The 22,126-nt window shown below is 40.6% G+C and overlaps 1 protein-coding gene and 1 non-coding gene across 3 annotated transcripts in view; both read right to left on the minus strand.

Moving 5' to 3' along the window:
* The window catches only part of SYN1 (synapsin I), a 45,274-nt gene that overhangs the window by 20,180 nt on the left and 2,968 nt on the right, over nucleotides 1–22,126 (minus strand). For both annotated transcript variants that reach the window (XM_036839746.1, XM_036839745.1), the window contains exons 2-5: nucleotides 13,627–13,684; nucleotides 13,432–13,523; nucleotides 11,630–11,786; nucleotides 11,368–11,457 (exon numbers count right to left, since the gene is read on the minus strand). In XM_036839746.1, coding sequence (XP_036695641.1) covers nucleotides 11,368–11,457; nucleotides 11,630–11,786; nucleotides 13,432–13,523; nucleotides 13,627–13,684 — 397 coding nt within the window. The remainder of the gene's footprint in view (nucleotides 1–11,367; nucleotides 11,458–11,629; nucleotides 11,787–13,431; nucleotides 13,524–13,626; nucleotides 13,685–22,126) is intronic.
* Nucleotides 10,975–11,081, minus strand: LOC118889366. Its single transcript, XR_005018502.1, has one exon. It is a non-coding gene; the product is annotated as a U6 spliceosomal RNA (small nuclear RNA).

Here is a 22,126-nt window from a genome sequence, read left to right on the forward strand (position 1 = left end):
CCACCCCCTCAAGCCTCCCAAAGACCACCAGCTTCTAACTGTGCTAGGGATCTGTCTGGTTTGTGTTGTGTTTCTTGATCTGGGTGCAGAAGACAGGAGTGTGTTCACTTTGTGAAAATTCAATGAGCTGTACTCTTATGATATGTCCCCTTTTCCGAACTTGTTATACCTCAGTGAAATTGGCCCTTCAAAACAAAACCCCATAAGCTACAAGAATATACTGTACAGCACAGAGAATATAGCCAATATTTTATAATAACTGTAAATGGAGTATAATCAATAAAAATTGTGAATCACTATGTTGCACACCTGAAACTAATATAATATTGTAAGTCAACTATACTTCAATAAAAAAATAATAAGTTAAAAAAAAGAAAGGGAAGAAAAAGAAACCCCCGCCCTCTTGACATATCTCCCTCGCTCTTTACTTCAATTGCTCCCTCACTCCTGCTCTCTCTCTTTTCACACAATCCCCACATCCCTGACCCTGTTGATTCTCACCCCAAAGCACCCTCTCTTTCCTCATAGCACAGGGACCATGAATCCTGGGCCCAGAGAGGGGACTGGATCCGGAGAGACCTTGGTGTTGGACTCCACCCGTCACATCATAAACCCTCTGCAAATATTTGCTGAGCCACAAATCACCTGGAGTGCAGGTAGCAAGGGAAGGAAAGTCCTTATGCCCATAGCACCCCACCCTCTAGGTCTGCATGACCAAGTTGATGTAAGTAGATCACCAGGCTAGGGAAGTCGGGGTGAAAAGAAGTCAAACTGTGCTTCACAAGATCTTCCCTGTGCCCCACCCCTGACTGGTGACTATTTAGACACATTGAGATGAGTATCCCTGAGGATTCCTGGTGGTCTCCAAACTGGATGGGAGTAGATGGGGTAGGGGGGCCAGAGTCCTGATGTGTGTCTTCCAGCTTCAAAGTACGGGGTGGCGCAAGACTGCTCCCACAAATCCACGCCTAGCTTTTGCCCCTCCATGCTGCACAGTGGGGTTGGGGACAAAAGAGGAAATAGGGGAGGCAAGCTGGCCTGTGGGAAGTCTAATGCTTCTGCCACCACTCGCCACCATTACCCACCATTAACTTTGTCTTCTTCCTGGCCTCTGAAGTCCTGTTCTTTCTGTCCCTTGACAAAAATAGCCTCTGCACAGCTACAGACAGCCAGGAGGTGCGTCTGCCCTACTAGATATCAGGAATTAATGAGAAAATATAGTTATTAAGACAGTACTGCACTGGAACAGGTATAGAGAAAGTGACCGATGGAGTAGAACAGAGAGTCCTGAACTTGCCCCACACATATATAGGATTTTAGGATATGACGGAGGTGGCATACCAGATCAGTGGGGAAAAAAGTGTTGCCTATAAGGAAAAAGATGACACTGGATCCCTACCTATCTCACACTGTATATGAAAATCAATTTCAAGGAACACATATAATAAAGATGTTCGGAAGAGTGCTACTTGATTGCTACACTGAGAACAGCGTAATGTAAGTGAATGGATGTGATGACCACTCTGTAATGCATGCAGAGAAGCGTTAAAGAAAACATGTAATAAAGATGTTTGTAAGAATGCTAAAAAGAAACAGAAAAAGTAAATCAACTTCAGATGGATGAAGAACTTAAATGTCAAAAACAAAGCTTGCCACTTTTATCATCTACTAAATTTCCATATGTACATGGATCTAAATCTGGGTTTTTAATTTTTCTTCTTTTAGTCTGTTAGTCTATCTATTCATGTGTCAGCATCATATTGTTTAAATTAGAAAAGCTTCATAAAATGTTTGCTGGCAAATGCATTAAACTCCTTGTAGGCTGGTAGGGCTAGTCCCCTCTCATAGCTCTTCTTTTTCAGGGTTTTCCTGGCTATTCTTGCATGTTTGCTTTTCCATATGAACTCTACTATCAACTTGTCCAGCTCCAGATAACAGCTTATAGGTATATTTGGGGGGATCACATTGTATTTATAAATTAAAAATAGAGACCTAAGAAGGGGAACTGACATCCTTATGATGTTAATTAATCTTATCCACAAATAAGGAATGTCTTTCCAGTTGTGTAAGTCTACCTTTGAGTCTTTCAGGAGTGTTTTAAACTTTTCCTCATATAAGTTTGCACACCCCTTGCTAAATTTATCCTGAAATATTTTATCTTTTTTGTTGTTACCTTAAATGGGGTTTTCTCTTCTATCTGGTTATTTGTGTATATGAAAACTACTGATCTCTGTATGTGGATTTTATATTCTGCTATGTTATTAAGTTATTTTATTGTTTGAAGTTGTTATTGGTTCTCTGGGGGATTTCCAGATATACTATCATATCATCTATTAACAGAGATATTTTTACATCCTCTTTACCCATTCTTGCATCTATAATTGCTTTGCCTAGTCTAACTGCATTGGTCTAATACCTCTAAGTATTGTACAATGTTGAAAAGGAATGGAGACAGTGGGCACCTTGCTTTGTTCCTGACCTTAGTGGAAATGCTTTCAATGTTGTCCTATTAAGTTGATAATAACTTTCGGATTGAGGTATACAAATTTGATTATGTTAAGAAGGCATGAGTTGATTTCTGTTTTTGAATGATTTTATCATAATGGGTGCTGAACTTTGTTAAAGGCTTTTAAAATATCTATGGAAATGATCATATGACTTTCTCCTCAGATCTGTTAATATGCTGTATTATATTAATACATTACCTATAACAAACCATCCTCGCATTCCAAGAAGGAAACTTACTTACACAGTTATGCTATCTTATTTTCTTAATTTAGTTCTGGATTTGTTTGCTAATATTTTATTTAGGATTTTTGCATTGATATTTATGATTGAAAACGGTCTATGCTTTTCTTTTTGTGTTATCAATGTTATAATTGCTTTAGAAAAATAATGTGGAAGTTTCTCTTCATTTTCTGTTCTTTGTAACAATTTAGGTGGCATTGGGATTAACTGGTCTGTAACAGTTTGGTAGAATTCCCCTGTGAAACCATCTGGGCCTGATGCTTTTTTAGGGGGTAGTTCCTTAATAACTTTATTACTTTTATGGAAATTGGTCTGTTAAGCTCAAATGGGGTCGATTTTGGTAAACTGTGTTTCCCTAGAAAATTATCCATTTCCTGTAGGTTTAAAATTTTATCTGTGTATGCCTTTTTATATTTTAACTTTTGGAATCATGCTAACATATTACATTTAAATGCATAAAATTAAGTCAGTATAGATGGGAAAAAACCTAAAATTTAATATAAAGGGAAACAAACTATATTTGAAATAACATGAATAATATAACCATGTTGAATGACAAAATGAACTAAACCATGTAACATTTGAATACAGTACTTTGTATATCCTCATCTAAAGACATAAAAAGGGCAAACAAATCTCAAGCTATACCTTACTACAATTGTTTTTCACAGTGGTAAGGGTGTTGAAACTCTAAAAATACTTTCTGTGTATTGTAGGATTGAGCAAATGAGTAAATATATTGATGATGTTGGAAGCTAGGGCTCTCAATGTTAGAGAAGATAAATATAAATATAGAAAGAGGGAAGGCTAGGAGGAACCCTATGTTGTGTTGGATTAGAATGGAAAGTATCGGGGATCCTAGCTCAAAGAGAAGAAACTCCTCCCAATTCCCTGGTCCAACTGATTGCTGATCACGAGGATCCTGTGAGTTTCTGCCCAGAATGAAAAAAACAGTTTTCATCAGATACACCACACTAATACTGGTAGGAATATTTCCCTCCTGCTGTTCCAGTGACTTGCTGATCTGCGCCCTTTCTCCTTCAGTGGAGCCAACCTGCACAGTGAGACAATGTGGTGAGGCACCTCCTGTGGATAAAAGGCATGTAAATCCAGACCCTTCTCCCTCCATTTTCCTGCGTGTGATCTTGAACCAGTCAAGGGCGCCCCTCTCTCCATGGCTTCTGTTCCTCTCAGGCTCACATCCCCCCTTCTCCCAGAGATGCAGGAAGGAGGAAAGTGTGTGAAGTAAACTCTGAAGAAGCCCCAGATGAAGTGACACAGCCAGGAAATTTCAGAGTAACAAAACTCTGGGGGAGTTTCATGACATTGGAAACACAAAGGATCCAATGTGGAAGGCTGATCCAAACTTGGCAAGGAGGATGACAATTTACAAAGCATAGAAATAATGTTGGCTCCCTGTCATCAGGTATGCCATGAAAAGAAGGCAGTCATTGCTCACACTACTGTTCATAAGTTTATTATAAAGAAATAAAACAATTTAATTCTTAAAAAAGAAAAAGAAAGTATCAGGGGAATTCCCTGGCAGTTCAGTGGTTAGGACTTGGCACTTTCACTGCTGGGGGCCCAGGCTTGATCCCTGGTTGGGGAACTAAGATCTCACAAGCCGTATGGTGTAGCCAAAAAAAAACCCAAAAAAGTATCAGTATGAACACATTTCATATAATTTCATATATATGTATATATAAAATTTCATATGTATATATTTCATATATATATATAATGAAATTTCCTAAGCTCTGCACAACGAGAGGATCTAGAAGCAAGGACATTCCAGTAGCAATGAGTACATCTAGCTCCCAGATCCTGGCTTTGAAATACCATTATCCTAGGGTTGTGAAAGAATAAGATATGCCTGGAGGTGATGTTGGCAGAAATGCCAGAGTAAGGGCCTATAAAAATCCTCTCCTCCATAAAAGCAATGAGAATATTGGTAAAAATTGTCACAATCAACTTTATCAGAACTCTGGAAACTGACCAGAGGTTTACAATAATTCAGGAAGCATTTATTGAAGAAAAAGGCTGAATCTCACTAAGAACAGTAAGTTTTGTGGCATTTGAACTTTTCCTGTTCCCATTCTCTTCTTCCCACTTCCATAACAGATTTTAAAATCAATACCCTTGCAATTCTGATGAAAACACAGCAGGCTGGCTAGCAGCCAATGGAGGAAGCAGAACAGGGTAGGAGTTCCTCTAAAGCCCCATTCCCAGAAACTATCTTTATTTGACCTGTATGGCACTTCCCCAGAAAACTCCATTCACCAGACTTGTCTATTTGACCTGACTCAGAATTCACCTGGTGTGAACAGTTTTTCTTGGGGGTGCTTTTCAAAAATAATCAGCAGCAATTGTTTAACACAGCAGCTGTTTGAGGCAACGATTACAGTTAAGACAATCAACAAGCTGACCAAAACTTAACAGAAAAATCTGAGTAATAAGACGTTCATAGGAGGCTTTGAAAAGTTCTGACATATTCCTAGGAATCTAGAAAGCCATAAATATGCATAATGCTGTGTGCATGCCTAGGATCTCTGGCTGACCTTGAGGCTCTGCACAGGCAGGAAGTGAAGCCTAAGGCAAAGTTGTAAACAGCCTGCCTAAACATTGAAGGCATGCCCCAACGTGCCCTCAGAGCCCATCAGCAAAGGCTGGGAGACTTACTAGATCCAGGTGTTTAAAGAAATATCTGTCCAATCATTAGCTGACCACTAAGCTAATAAAGCAGAGACTTCAATGACCATATATGACAAAGAATATAGACTTTACAGAATTAGTTCAGGAAAGTCCCTAAAAAACCCCCCAAAGAACAACAAAAGCAAACCCTGAGGAGGAGGGGGAATCTGATTTCCAGAGTTGCCACATTATATTATTTAAGATATTCAGTTTTCAACTAAAATTTATAAGACATGCGAAGAAACAATAAAGTATGACCCAAACACAGAAAAATAAAGCAGTCAGTATACACTGTCCCTGAGGAAGTCCAGATGTTGGAATTAATAGACTATAAATCAACTACTTGGAATATTTTCAAAGAACTAAAGGAAACCATGTCTAAAGAACCAAATGAAAGTATAAGAATGGTGTTCTAACAAATAGAAACTATCAGTAGAGATAAAAATTATAAAATAATAGAAATTCTGGAATTGAAAAACATAATAACTGAAATGAAAAATTCATTACAGGGGCTCAACAGTAGATTTGAGCTGGCAGAGGAAAGAATCAGCAAATTTGAAGATAGGTCGACTGAGATTATCCAATCTGAGGAGCAGAAAGAAAACAATAAACAAAATTACTGGAGCCTCAGAGGCCTTTGAAACACCACAAGCATGTCAACACACACATACTGGGAGTCCTAAAAGGAGAGAGAAAAGAGAAAAGTGAAATAAAGAATATTTGAAGGAATAATGGCTGAAAAGCTCCCAAATCTGATGAAAAAGATTAATCTGTACATCAAAGAAGCTCATGAACTTCAAATAGGATAAACTCATAGAGATCTACATCTAGGCGCATCATAAGCAAACCTATAAAAGTGAAAGACAAAGAGAGAATCTTGAAAGTAGTAAGAGAGAAGTGACTTTTCACATACAAAGGATCCTCAGTAGGACTGACAGCTGATTTCTCATCAGAAACCTTGGAGGCCAGAAGGCAGTGGGACAACATATTCAAAGCACTGAAAGAAAAAGACTGTCAACTAAGAATTCTATATCCTTCAAAACTATATTTCAAAAATGAAGGAAAAGTTAAGACATTCACAGATAAGCAAAAACTTAGATAATTTGTCACTAGCACACTTCTCCTACAAGAAATACTAAGAGAGTCCTTCAGGCTGAAATGAAATGACACTAAACAGTAACTCACATTCACATGAAGAAATAAAGAGCACCTGTAAAGGTAACTACATAGATAAATATAAAAGACAGTGTGAATGCATTTTTTATTTGTAATGCTTTTTTCCTATCTGATTTAAAAGATAACTGCATCAAGCAATAATTATAAGTCTATATTCATGGGCATATGATGTGTAAAGATGTAATTTGTATGACAATAATAGGACAAAGGCAGAGTGAGGGAATAAAGCTATAAAAAGGCAAAGTTTTTTTTAATACTATTGAAATTAAATTGGTTTTAATTAAAATGAGAGTGGTATAAATTAAAATGTTAATTGTAATCCCCAGGGAAACTACAAAGAAAATAATTTTTTAAAAAACATGGAAAAAGAAACAACAAGAGAATTAAAATGGCACACAGGAAAATATCTATTTAACACAAAAGTATGCATTAATGGAGGAATACAGGAACACAAAAGGCATAAGAAATATAGAAAACAAATAGCAAAATTACAAGCATAAATTCTACCTTATCAGTAATTACATTAAATGTAAATTAATTAAACACTCCAATTAAAAGGCAGAGATAGGCAAAATAGATGAAAAACATGACGTAATTATATGCTGTCTATAGGAGACACCCTTTAGATTCAAAGATACAAATAACTTGAAAGTAAATGAATGGAAAAAGATTTACCATGCAAATAGTAACCAAAAGAGAGCTGGAATGGCTATACTAACATCAGATAAAATAGACTTTAAAACAAAAATTGTTACTAGAGATAAAAAAGGACATTTTATACTGATAAAAGGGTCATTCCATCAAGAAGATATAACAATTATCAACATATATGCACCTAACAACAGAGCCCCAAATACATGAAACAAAAAAACAGGCAGAACTGAAGGGAAGAAATAGACAATTCAATAATAATTGTTGGGACTTCCCTGGGGCACAGTGGTTAAGAATATGCCTGCCAATACAGGGGACTCAGGTTCAATCCCTGGTCCAGGAAGATCCCACGTGCCACGGAGCAACTAAGCTCGTGCGCCACAACTACTGAGCCTGTGCTCTAGAGCCCGTGAGCCACAACTACTGAGCCGATGCACTGCAACTACTGAAGCCCGTGTGCCTAGAGCCTGTGTTCTGCAACAAGAGAAGCCACTGCAATGAGAAGCCCACGCACCACAATGAAGAGTAGCCCCCACTCGCTGCAACTAGAGAAAGCCCATGCACAGCAACAAAGACCCAATGCAGCCAAAAAATAAAAAAAGCAAAAGAACAATAATTGTTGGAGATTTCAATACTTCACTTTAAATAATGGATAAAACAACTAGAAAGAGGATAAACAAGGAAAGAGAAGACCCAAACAACACTATAAACCAACTGGACCTAACAGACATCTATAGAACATTCCATCCTACAACAGCAGCATACATGTTCTTCTCAAGTGTACATAGAACATTCTCTAGGACAGACTATATGTTACACAAAACAAATCTCAATAATGTAAAAGAGCTGAAACATACAAAGTATGTTCTCTGACCACAACTGAATGAAATTAGAAACCAATAACAGAAGGAAATTTGGGAAATTCACAAATATGTGGAAAGTAAACAACACACTCCTAAATAACCAATGGGTCAAAGAAGAACTCACCATGAAAATTAGAAGATACTTTGAGATGAATGAAAATGAAGACAACATACAAAAATTGCTTATAGGGAAATTTTAGCCGTAAACGTCTACATTTAAAAAGAAGAAAGATATCAAATCAATAACCTAATCTTCTTAAGAAACTATACAAAAAACAAAAACAAACACCAGAGCAAGCAGAAAGAAAGAAGTAATAAAGATTAGCGTGGAAATAAATGAAGTTGAGAATAGAAAAACAATAGAGAAAATCAATGAAACCAAAAGTTGGTTCTTTGAGAAGATCAACAGAATAAGCAAACATTTAGACTAAGGTTTTATTTTATTTATTTATTTATTTATTTAAACTAAGATTTTAAAAAAGAGAAAACTAATTACTAAAACCAGGAATGAAAGAGACATAACGACTGACCTTAAAGAAATAAAAAGGATTATAAGAGAACACTATGAACAATTCTATGCCAACAAATTAGAAAACCTAGTTGAAATGGACAAATTTCTAGGAAGACACAAACTCCCAAAACTAATTCAAGAAGAAATGGAAAATCTGAATAGACCTACGATAAGTGAAGAGATTGAATTAGTATTTAAAAAAAAAAAAACTTCCTACAAAGAAATACCCAGGACCAGATGTCTTCACCAGTGAAGTATGCCAAACATTTAAAATAAAATTAACACTAGGGACTTTCCTGGAGGTCCAGTGGTTAAGACTCCACGCTTCCACTGCAGGGGACACGGGTTTGATCCCTGGTCGGGGAATTAAGATCCCACATGCCGCACGGCACAGCAAAAAAATACAAAAATTTAAAATTTTAAATATTAAAAATAAAATAAACACTAATCTTTCATTAACTCTTCCTACAAATAGAAGAGGAGGGAACACTGTCCATTTCATTCTATGAGGCTACTATTACCCTGATACCAAAACCAGACAAAGACATCATTAGAAAACTACAGATCAATATCCCTTATGATTATTGATACCATAATTTTCAACAAAATACTAACTGAATCCCATAGCATATAAAAAGGATTATATGTCAGACCAAGTGGGATCTGGCCCAAGAATGCAAGTGTGGCTCAATTTGCATGAAAATCAATATGGTAATACGCCATATTCATAGAATAAAGGACAAAAAGCCGTATCATATCAAAAAACATAGAAAAAGCATTTGACAGAGTCCAGCATCCTTCCATGATAAAAACACTTCAACAAATAAAGAATAGAAGGGAACTTCATCAACACTTAGGTAGCAGTTAATAAATGTCAGATGCACTGTTGTAACCACTTTATGTTCATTAAATAATTTAATTCTCACATTAACTCTATAAGGCAGGAACTATTATTACCCATATTTTACAGATGGGAAAACTGAGGCACAGAGCATTTAACTAACATTTCTTATGTTCGGAAGCTAATAAGTTGTGGAGTTAGGATTACAACACAGAAATTCTGACTACAGGGTCCATGTTCTTAACCATAGTCAGCTATACTATCTCTCAGTGAATGTAAAATAATAATAATGATAAACAAACTTGGTTTCCTAAGAACTAATGATTTGATCTTCATCTGTTAGTAAACTTAATTCATAGCACTGTTGACTTATATCAGTGACCATAATTTGTAATACTTGTAAGAATTTTTAATATTAGTACCAATGTTTATTTAAGTTGGTAAAGCTGGGTCAATACTGATATTTAATTGTAATTTAATTCATAAAACTGGTGATGATTATTTATATAAGTAAACATAATTTGTAACATTGTAAAAAACTTCTCAAATTAGTTATAAAACTTGATGGCATTGGTAATGGTGATTCAATTTCTTTTTTTTTTTCCAATTTCTATTTGTAACTAAAACCTGATTCATAACTGTGGTACTCATAACTTATACTAGTAGACATAACTTTAATGTTAGTAATTATTTATGATATCAATTGGATGTTAACCATATTAATAATGATTTCTGTTAGTAACTGTAGGATAGCTCAAAACATAGGTACTCATAATTTATATTAGTAATCTTAATTTGTAACATTGGCAGTAATTTGTAACAGTACTTTACAATGTTTGTACTAATAGTTTAATTTCTTTTAGTAATTATAACTTAATTCACAACATAGGTACTAATCACTTATATTGATGATCTTAATTTGTAACACTGTAATAAATTGTAATCTTAGTTGTAATATTTGATGATATTAGTAATGATAATACAACTTTTATTATTAAGTGTAATATAATTCAAAACAGGGACTTATAATTTATATTAGAGCATAATTTATAATATTGATAATAATTTGTAATAATAGTTATAATCTTCAATGGTACTAGTAATAATTATCAACTTCTATTAGGAACTATAATTTAATTCATAACATTGGTACTCACAATTTTTTATCAATAACAGTAATTTGTAATACTGGATATAATTTGTAATATTAGTGATTATATTTGTGGTAAAAGTAGCCGACAATCCAATTTTCTATTTGTATACAATCTAATTTTTAACACTGCTACTGATAATTTTTATTGGCAATCCTAATTTGAAACACTATTAACATTTCTATCAGGAGGAATATTTGGTAATGTTAGTAACAATGACTTGATTTGTATATGTAACATAATCTGATGTGCATCATTATTTTTTAAGTCTTTATTGAATTTGTTACAATATTGCTTCTGTTTTATGTTTTGGTATTTTGGCCGTGAGGCATGTGGGATCTTAGAATTATGCAACGCTTCATGAATTTGCGTGTCATCCTTGCGCAGGGGCCATGCTAATCTTCTCTGAATCGTTCCAATTTTAGTATATGTGCTGCCGAAGTGAGCACCATAATCTGAATCATTGCATTAATTCTGTTAATTTACATTAGAAATCAGTTTTTTAATACTGGTGAGAATAGATACTATAACAGGATCAATAATTTAATCACACTTGTAACAACATAAGTAAATTCCTGGTAGTAATAAACCCTATCACGAAGCAACGTCGCCCTCCATGTGCATGTGCCGGCTGCACTCTCTGATAGCATACCACTGGTAATACATCCATTGGCAATACTATTGCAATAGGCATGATGCCTTTCCTTCCAGCTCACTCCCTTTCCCCAGACTCACCATCTCTTTGTGATTGGGGTAGAAGGTCTGATCGATTAGAGGGAATTCCTCTGTCCCCAGTTTCTTGTGCAGTCGAACCATCTGAGCGAACTATGAGAGTCAGGAGAGACGGGTCAGCAAGTCCCTTTACCTGGAGGAAGTCTCCAAGCTGGGACTCCAAGCTTCCAAACTTCCTCCGTTCCCCCAGATCACAGTGGTTTCAAGCTCCCGCATGCATGTATGAGCTGTTCCCTCTGCCAGTAGCACCCTTCCTGTCACTTACCACCCAGGGCTTGTCACAGAAGTTGTAGACAGAATGCAAAGAGTTAACGCTGGGGATTCCGGCATACTGCAGCCCAATGACCAAACTGCGGTAGTCTCCATTCCGTGCCATGCTGAAGGCATGCTGGCGGATCAGCACGAAGTCTGGTTTCAGAGACCTGGGGTGGCAAGGGTAGAGTGTAGATGGTCCTCCCAGAAGCTCCCCACCGCCTTTAGAATAAAGGTCAAATTTGGAATCTCCACAGCTCCTAGAAACTACACAGTGGTTTCTCACCTCAGCCACATACACAAGCTGTTCCCTCCACCACATGTGCCCTTCCTACCCTTTCCTCATCTGGTGGCCCTCTTAAGCCTTTCCTGCCTGCTCCTCTCCTCACCAAGGTGAGCTTGCAACTTGCCCGCTCAGCTCTCACAGCTCCCGGTCACAATCTCTCAGACTACTTCTGTCCACAAAGGATGCTGCCCAGAATAAATTCCAGCCTCAGAGCCTCTACATGGGCTATTCCCTCTGCCTGAAACGCTTCCTCCCTAGATTTCTACATGCACCACTCCTCCACCTCCTTCAGGTCTTTTCTCAAATGTCTCTCACACTACTGGTCTACCCCCAACCAAACAGCAGACCCTTCCCCAATCCCTTCACCAATCTCTATATCCCTTTGCTGATATTTTTTTCTTAGCACTTTGAATTTTCTTCTTTATTTGTTTATTGTGTGTATCCCACAGTAGAATGTAAGCTTCATGAGAGCAGAGGGATTTTTTGTCTTTTTTGGGGTCTGTTTTGTTCACTGCCAGGACCTCAGCATGTACAACAGCTCCTGGCACACAATAGATACTCAGTAAATATTTGTTGAATGTAAAATGCTGAGAGCAGCACCTGGCATGCAGTAGATGCTCAAGAAATGTTTGTTGAATCAATATTTGGTTGGCCAAAAAGTTCGTTTGGATTTTTCTGTAAGATGTTACGGAAGAACTCGAATGAACTTTTTGGCCAACCCAATAACTGAGAAGTTTGGCTTGTGGTCTTCTGGGATCCTTGGCTCTTCTCCAGAAGAGAAGCTATCTCCTTACATTCTGTGCCTAAGTTCTTTTTCTAAAAATTGGAATATAATTGGCATGCTATATGTCAATTATTGTATAAGTTTAAGGTGTATAACATGTTGATTTGATACATTTACATATTATGATTGCCATTGTAGCATTAGTTAGTACCTCTACCATGTCACATAATTATTTCCTTTTTCATGGTGGGAATAATTAAGATTTGGTCTTTTAGCAGGTTTGCTGATTATGATACAATATTATTGTCTGTATCCACCGTACTGTGGATTAGATCTCTAGGATTTATTTATCTACCAGTTGCAAGTTTGTACTCTTAAACAACATCTCTCCTATTCTTCCACCCCACCCCCTAGCCTCTGGCAATCACCTTTCTACTCTCTGTCTCTATTAGTTTGGCTCTTTCAGATTCCACATATAAGTGATAGCATACAGTATTTCTCTTTCTCTGTCTGATTTATCTCACTTAGCATAATGTCCTCAAGATCCAACCATGTTGTCACAAATGGCAGGATTTCCTTCTTTCTCATGGCTGAATAACATCCCATGTGTGTGTGTGTGTATGTGTGTGTGTGTGTGTATCACTTCTTTATCCATTCATCTGTTGATGGATACTTAGGTTGGCTATTGCAACGTGCCTAAGTTCTTGCTCACAGAAGGATGAGAGGGGAGGTGGGGACTCTCCCTCAGCTCTAAGGGAGCCCTTATGCTTCCCCCATAACACCAAGGTAACCTTTTTACACTCACCGCACAACCTTCACCCCATTCCGAAGAACTTCCATGTCCACAGAGAATCCACCATTGGCATGAGCCACGAGGTTGAGATCAGAGAATTCAGCCTGGGAAGGAAAAAAAATCAGGGATTCACTCACATCACACAAAAAAGACCACTCAGTTTGCAGTCTGGACAGTTGACCCCCATGTCCACCTGCCCGAACTAACCTGTTCTACTTTAATGTCAATTTCTCCATGGATCTTTTTCCCTTTGAAGTATTTCGCCCTGAAGAGGAAAAGCAGAGCACATCCGTCAATGCTCCAAATCTCAGGAAGACAAAACCCAGGCTGGTCCTTTGACCCCTTTGCCCCTCCAGTGCCACTAGAGAAACTATAATGTGATTTATAATTGTTGAAATACTTTGAAAAACCTAACAGTTCTTTGTGAACAATGAAGTCTGTTGTAATCCTTGTGGAGGTATGTAAATGTCAAAGGACATTGCAAACTATAAAACAAGTTCTTAAAACACAGAGAGCAGGCATTTCCCAAAGTATGGTCTGCTTGTCACACTGCTATCTGAAAAGCTTTGCAAAACAAGGAGTGCTTTGTAAAGTGTAACATACTTTGAAATTGCATGGAGGTTTGTAAATGGCAAAGAACCTTAGGGGATATATATATATGGAGTGTGCCCAGGCATGCGTCAGCGCCTATGTCTGCTTGTGTGGTCTGAAGTATCTCTCTGCTTTCTAGCCCTTTCCCAAGGAAGAACACATTCACCATGTGTAGTTGTGCACTGAGCGGGACACAGCAGCCATGAGTGGGCAGCTGCATTAGAAAAGGAGGAGCAGATTGAGGGGTGCAGGCCAGTGGGGGTTCTATAGAAGCCAGAGTCAGCCATGATGAGGGTGGGGAGGAATGCAGCTGAGGATGAGGGGAAGCCACAGGAGGGGAGAGGCGTAGGAACAGCAGTAGACACATCGCGAACTGCTAAGTCACTGTCCCTGGGCCCATTCCCAGATGGGCTTCTCCCCCAGGCCCAGGATTCCTTCCTGACAGGCTTCTCCACAGACAGAAGCTCATCCCCAATCAGGTTTCCCGTAGAAGAAGGCTGAGGGGAGGAGCCACTCCTGGGATTGCCTACATGCACACAATCAGGGTCTCTGATATACACAGCACAACCAGCCCTAGTGATTTCACTGACATACCCCTAAGACCCCAAGCACAGCTATTTTCTCCTCTCTCTCCCTCTTCCCTCCTACCCCCTACTCCATCACTGACACTGTCCCCTCACAGATGTTGGAAGAGAATCTCTTAGACCTGTGCATTTTTCATTTAGAAAATGATGATGATCACATGATATCACTTATATGTGGAATCTAAAAAAATGGTACAAATGAACTTATGTACAAAACAGAAATAGAATCACAGATGTAGAAAACAAACTTATGGTTACCAGGGGGAAAGGGGGGGGAGGGATAAATTGGGAATTTGGGATTGACATATACACGCTACTATATATAAAATAGATAACTAGTAAGGACCTACTGTATAGCACAAGGAACTCTACTCAGTACTCTGTAATGACCTATATGGGACAAGAATCTAAAAAAGAGTGGATATATGTATAACTGATTCACTTTGCTGTACACCTGAAACTAACACAACATTATAAATCAACTATACTCCAATAAAAAATTTAAAAAATAAAAATAAAAAAATTAGATGAATGGAAAAATAAATAAATAAATAAATGAAAATGATGAGTATAGACTATCTCACTTTTTTAAAAAAACTTTTTTGACCATAAATGTAGTGGATACTGTGGTGTTCTGCTCAGATCTCCTCTTCAGGGCCAATGCACCCTGAATATCAGCTGTTGAAAGGTCACAGCTGTGTCCCCTTGGGAATTGTCTTCTGTCACAGGGAACTTCCTTGGCCAAGGTTATACTTGCTTCTGGCAGCCCATGGCTGATATCTGGTCTATGAGTGAGTACAAAGGCCAGCCTCTTTGCCTCAATATAGGCTGACTCTGAAGGACCATCCTAGCTCTAGAGCTCCCCCTTAGGATCAGCTGAGGCCTTGGATGCTACCGCATTGTGGACCCACTTCTCCCTCTGCTCAACCTTGCCCTCCTTACAGGTGCTGATTCCAAAGGGCACTCCCCAGTAAGCCTGTGCATGCAATTCTCTGCCTCAAAATCTGTTTTCAGAGACCCCAACCTAAAACAGTGGGCCAGAGAAGTCAAACTACAAAGAAGACTCTACTGCCTTTCTGGAGCTGGGCCACCCAGCAGCCAGCAGGCAATAAGGAAGCATCATTTGTGGGGGTGGACCACAATAGTCCCTGACGTGCTGTAGCAACACAAAGCGCCCTGTGACATGTCTGGGCTGTGGTGCAAGCAGGATGCCACTTGAACCATATGATCTGTCAAACCCTATGATACTGGAGATGTCTGTAGTGAGAAAAGATGCAGTGTGGAGTTGATTCTCCTGAGTGGGAGAATTATAGTGCAGGCCCATGGGGTTTTGAAGCAGCAGGAACTTTAACTGATGGTGGACTGTAATGAGATACTAGTGGAAGGGAATGCACTAGCTGGTGAAATATTCCTGGTACTAGGGAGGTGTGAGGGAAACGGTAACCAGACTTGGATGACTATTCGCTAAACACCATTGATTAGCTGAAGAAAGATGTGACATGCTCAGGGTGAATAATCACCAATTCAAAGCAAAATGTAAAAGGCAGAAGACCTCCTTGGCTGTATTTAAGGAAACCCCAATCTTCTGCAACCAGAGGGCAGACAGAGGAGAAGATCAGACTTAGGACCTAACTGTAAGTGTAGTAGAACTTCAGAGAAGGTTGAATTCTCAGGCCCAGTACATCTCCTATGCCATGCTCAGGGCCCTAAAAGGACAGGAGTGGAGCCCTGAGATTTTGATGGGGATATCTGGAAAGATGCATGTAACACCTTCAACTTACAGATTCACCTGAACCCACTGGGTCTGCTGGAGTAGCCCATTCCTTGTTAGAATACAGACCTTCCCTGTGCTTGAAAATAATGCAGAGGCCTCGAACGAAGCATGTGTCTTATAAAACAATTCTTACCCCTTTCAGAAGCAACTTCCCTTCCCCTCTTGGCAACCATCAATAACCAGGGTCAAATCCTAGCACAACCTGACTGGAGAGGTTCTAAGCTTGCAAAGGAAGGAAAGGAATGATATACAGAAGCTGAAGAATCTGACTAACATGTATCAGCAGGAGCTTGGAAAGCATGCCTGAGACTGGATGCTGAGGACAATGGACCAAGGGAGTGAAGCATGAACTTGGAGCACTCTCCCAGGACACAGAACTTAAAACCACGGCAAGGACTCTAGGAAATGTTGCTGATACAATTTCGGATGACTTGTGGAAGCTTGGAAAAAACAGTGGCCCACACCAAGTGAAGCAGAAATACCAGACTTCCATGGCAGATTGTGGAGGAAAGGATCAAAGGGCTCAGAGAAGCAAATGTATTAGAGGAGATACACTACTTAAGTCTGGAAAACCAACCAGCTGACTATATTCTATGGGAGGGCCCAGAGGATATACCCGACTTACAAAATGATGAATATGTTGGTGAGAGTGGCACCAGCCATGTTGAGAAGCACAGTGGACATAAGGTCATAAGTGAAGTCCTGGCCCAGGTCCTGCTCACAGTGGGTACGTTGGGTCCACAGGTCCACCTAGTGGTCACTTCCCCAGCTCACAAATACATAATTGGAATGGACATATCTGTAGTTTTCAGAACCCCTACATGAGTTCCTTGGCCTGCCGGGGCAGAGCTATGGTAGTGGGGAAGTTCAAATGCATGCCTCAGAAATTATACCCCCCTCCCCTGATCAAAACTGTAAATCAAAGACAATATTGTATCTATCCTAGAGGTGATGGTGGAAATTAGTGCTCCTCTGAAAGAGCTGAAGGACGCAGGGGTGTCAGTCCCATCATATCTCCACTGAATTAACCAGTTTGGGCCCAGGGGAGGCTGGATGGATCCTAAAGAATGTAGACTACTGCGAGCTCAACCAAGTGGTAGCCTTGATTGAAGCTGCTGTACTGGTCATGCTCTCATTGCTGGAGCAAATTAAAGGATCTCAGGTACGGTAGGTGGGCACTGATTTAGTGAATGACTTCTTTTCTATTCTGATCAGAAGAGAGGATCAGAGACATTTCACACTCACATGAGACTGACCACAATATACATTGATGGTCTTGCCATAGGGCTATGTTATCTTTCTCACCCTATGTCATCATATAGTCCAAGAGGACATGGACCATCTGTACATCCCAGAGAATATCACACTGGACTACTATATCGATTACATCATATTGATTGGCCAAGATGAGCAAGAGATGGTTAGCACATTGCCTTGATAAGACACATGCACTCCAGAGGGTGGGAGGTAAACCCTGAAAAGACTCAGGGTCCTGCCCATTAGTGCGATTTTTAGGGATTCAGTGGGCCAAGGTATGCCAGGACAGCCCCTGCAAATAATCGCGCAGAGCATTGCATCTTGCACCTTCCACCATGAGGAAGGCCTCTTCAGGTTCAGGTGAGAGGTCTCTTTAGGTTCTGGAGGCAGCATATTCCACACCTGGAAATACTGTTCCGATCCATATTTCAGGTGACACATAAGGCTGCCAGCCCTGAGCAGGTCCAGGCCGTGGTGTGAGCAGTCCTGCCACTCAGGTCATATGATCTGGCAGATCCTACGATACTGGATAGTGGGGAAAATGCAGTGTGCAGCTTACGGGATGCCTGAGTGGGAGGCCTCTGGGGTTCTGGAGCAAGGCCATGCCATCTGCAGCAGAGAATTACACAGTTTTTGAGAAACAAATCCTGGTGCAGTACTGGGCCCCGAGAGAGACAGAATGCTTGACCGTGGGGTACCAAGGGACCACGTATCCTGGTGCCTATTATGAGCTGGGTCCTGCCAGGCCCACCAAGTAATGAAGTCAGATGGGCCCAGGAGCCAGGATCGACCCCAGGCAGGACCATGCAAGCTGCCTGAGCAAGTAACCCGGATGCCCGTGTCATTCACACTGTGTGTTAGTGCCTCCCTCAGCTCACTAAGGGAACACCTTACAACCAGCAGATGAAGGAAGAAAAAGCCTAAGCTGGGTTCACAAATGAGTTGGCTTGGTACGTGGGTGGAAGCCCAAAATGGACAATGACGACGCTATAGCCCCACTCAGAGTGGTCTTGAAAAACAGTGGCGAAGCTCCCAATGGGCAGAGCTTTGGGCTGTGCACCTGGTCATCTATTTTGTGGGGAAAGAGAAGTGACCCAAGATTCGAATACATATTCACTGACGGGCAGTGGTAAATGGCCTGGCTGATTAGACAGAGGCCTTGAATGAACAATATTGGAAGATCAGGAAAAGGAGGTCTGGGACACCGAAATGTGGGTGGACGTACGGGAGTGGAGATGAAACGGAGTGAGGAGTGAAGATGTTTGTACTGTGTGTTTACACCCATCAGATAGCATCCACCCTGGAAGTGGCACTAAGCAACCAGGTAGACAGAATGACTCAGCCAAATGATGTCAGCCAGCTTCTAGAATCAGCCAGTGCTGGCAGATGGGCACACGTATGAAGTGGCAAGGGTAACAGAGATAGAGGCAGCATGTGAGGCCTACGGCATTATAGCTGAATGTCCAACCTGCCAGCACCAGAGACCAATATTGAGTCCCTGACACAGCACCATCCCTCAAGAAGACCAACCGGCCACTCCATGGCGAACTGACTACACTGGGCTCCTTCCACTCTGGAAAGAGTAATGACTGATTTTGACTGGAATATTCTATATATGGGTTTGTCTTTCCTGACTACAGGACCTTAGCCAGCAACCCTGTCCAAGGGCTTACATAATATTTGATCCGCCAGTATGGGATCCCACACAACATTGCATCAAACTGAAGGACACTTTACAGCAAAGGAGGTGCAAAAGTAAGCCCACGACCATGGAATCAACTGATGACATTATATACCGCGCCACCCAGAAGCTGCTGGCCTGATAGAGTGATAGAACAACCTGGTGTAGCCACAGCTAAGACCTAAGCTTGGAGGTGATACCGTGCAGGAATGGGATACCATCCTCCAAAACACAGGGTACACGCTAAATCTGTTGTTTGTGCTGTGCTCTTTAGAGGTAGAATACACCGGTCTGGGGACTCGGAGGTGAAAGTAGGAGTGGCCCGGCTTACCATCAATCCCAGTGATCCACTTTTGGAATGTGTGCTTCCTGTTCCCTCAGGGTTCTGCAAGGTTAGAGGTCCTGGTTTTCCAAGGGGGAACACTGCTACCAGGGGACACAGCAAGAATCCCATTACCTTCTAAGCTTTGACTGCTACCTGGACGCTTCAGGTTTCTCATGCCAACGGAAAGGAAGACGAGTCACTGTCTTGGCAGGGGCACGTGACCCTAATCATCAGGAGGAGACAGGGTTGCTGTTACACAGTGGGGGCAGGGAGGAATATGTTTGGCCCCCAGGCGATCTGCTTGGGCATCTGTCGGTACTCCTTGCTTAACATTGATGGCAAATGGATGAGTACAGCAGCCACAGCCTGAGGGGATGGGGACCAGGAGCTCAGGGATCCCTCAAGGATGAGGGAATGGATCACTCACCAGGTAAGCCACTGAGACCAAGGGGGGTGCTAGCCGAGGGTGAGGGGAATCTAGAATGTGAGGGAGAGGAAGGAAACAATGCATCATTTACTTATGCCACATTTATCAACTATGGCAGTGGAGGCTGCAGTTTGTCCAACTAACTGTGCTCTTTCAAGTGTCCCCCAGAAAACAAGATCAATTAGAATCCTGGAGACGCTGTTCCCAGATGGGGTGAACTTACTTCTAAAAAGCAAGTGAATCTGAGCAGCCCAGGGGGTAGGCTGTGCGCTCCACCCAGATCTTCACACTCCTCCTTCTTGTCACATCTGTCCCCCAGCTTCTGGGAACACCTGCTGCTGAAGGCTCACGGTGCTGTCCGTCACTGGGAACTGCCCCCTGAAGCAGGGACTCACCTTCCGCAAGATTACGCCTCCTCCCAGAGGGCAGCCTGCAGCCAGTTACTGGCTGATGCAGGACTACAAAAGCCTGGCCACCGCATCTCAACTGGGACAGCTCTGAAGGGTCATCCCAGCTCCAGAGCTCCCCAGATGATCGGCTGGGACAACTGTTGTGAAGCATCACAGCTCAGCCTTTCCTTCTGCCAAATCCTGCTTCCCCCACTCCTCCCCTGCAACACGTGTTATTCCCAAGAGCTCTCTCCGATCAATCTGCACACAAATCTCAGAGTCTCAGGGTCTGCTTCCGGGAAAGTCTAAGAAAAGAAGCCACAAGAAGAAATATATAACCCACTATATACATATTTACATAATAACCCATCCTATATATGTAATATATATTATATAAGACATATAATGTTGTACAGAAAATTTAATATAGGATGTCTTATATAACATATTGCATATTATATATTATGTTACAGTATCTAGAATGTGTATAAATATGCATATATTAGAATGAAAGTTTCAGTAAATAATTACCTTTAGTATTTGCAATGGAGTCTGATATTTCCTATTCTATTTTATTCCATTTCATGAAGAAAAACATACACATATATATGTATTATATACTATAAACTCATTATATAACAAATGTATTAGAGAATAGACATAATATATATGGTATACATTATTGATTACATTTCTTGTTGGAGTGACAGTTTCACTAAATAATAATTCCACTTACTATGTGCAATATACTCTGTTACTATTTTTATGTATCAATATGATCATGTATCATAGTTCTACTTTCATTTCATGAAGAGAATGAAATGCTGGTCACAAGCCAAGAGGTGACCCACAGCCGAAAAAACACTGGACTAAATTATCTGTAGAAAGAGGTGACGAGTCTCAACTCTGAGTCTGCAACTTTAAACCACACAGGGCTCAAGACCCAGGAAGGAATGAGAGTGGTGAGGTTTGGTGGGAAAGGCATCAGACTGTGCTTAGGTGTACAATCCATTACAGAGTTTGCACAACTCCTCCTTTATTCCAGGCTGAAATCCCTAAGCTTGCGTGCTTCTGAATGTCTGCAAGTTGGTGATGCAGAGGTCTCTATTCCTCACACTGAACCTGGTGTACACAGGCTCTCTCCCTTTGCCCATCCCACCCCGCCTACAGCAGACACTAAAGAAATGGTTGCTAGGTTGATTGGAAGAGAAGACTGAAGTGGCTGCTGGGATAAAGGAGGGCTTTTGGGATACAGAAGTGGAAGGGAAGAATTGTTCACAGAATTCAGCAGATGCTCAATAAATGCTCGCTAGACAAGTTCGAAGAAAAAAGTGGAAAACACTGGAGTTGTGATTATGGAAAGGGGAAGGGTCTTGTCAGTAGTCAGTAGATAATTAATAAATGCTTGATGGAACGAGGGAAAAGGCAGCAAAGGACCTGCCTGGAGGGTCGAAGTGAAGAAGGGAAGTCTAAAGGAGGGTGGTTACCGGTATACAGCAGGGGCTTCATTAAGGTTTGTTGACTTCAATGGAGCAAATTTAGCCAGGAAGATGGCATCTGTGTGAGTGGGTGTTAGTGAAGGAATTACAACACGTGTTCAATAAATGCTTTATGGATTGAGGGAGAAGAGAGTGGAGGAGTCTGCTGCAGGGATGGGAATGTCGTTGTTTGAACAGGAC

The sequence above is a fragment of the Balaenoptera musculus genome, chromosome X, assembly GCF_009873245.2.
Source record: "Balaenoptera musculus isolate JJ_BM4_2016_0621 chromosome X, mBalMus1.pri.v3, whole genome shotgun sequence".
NCBI lineage: Eukaryota > Metazoa > Chordata > Mammalia > Artiodactyla > Balaenopteridae > Balaenoptera > Balaenoptera musculus.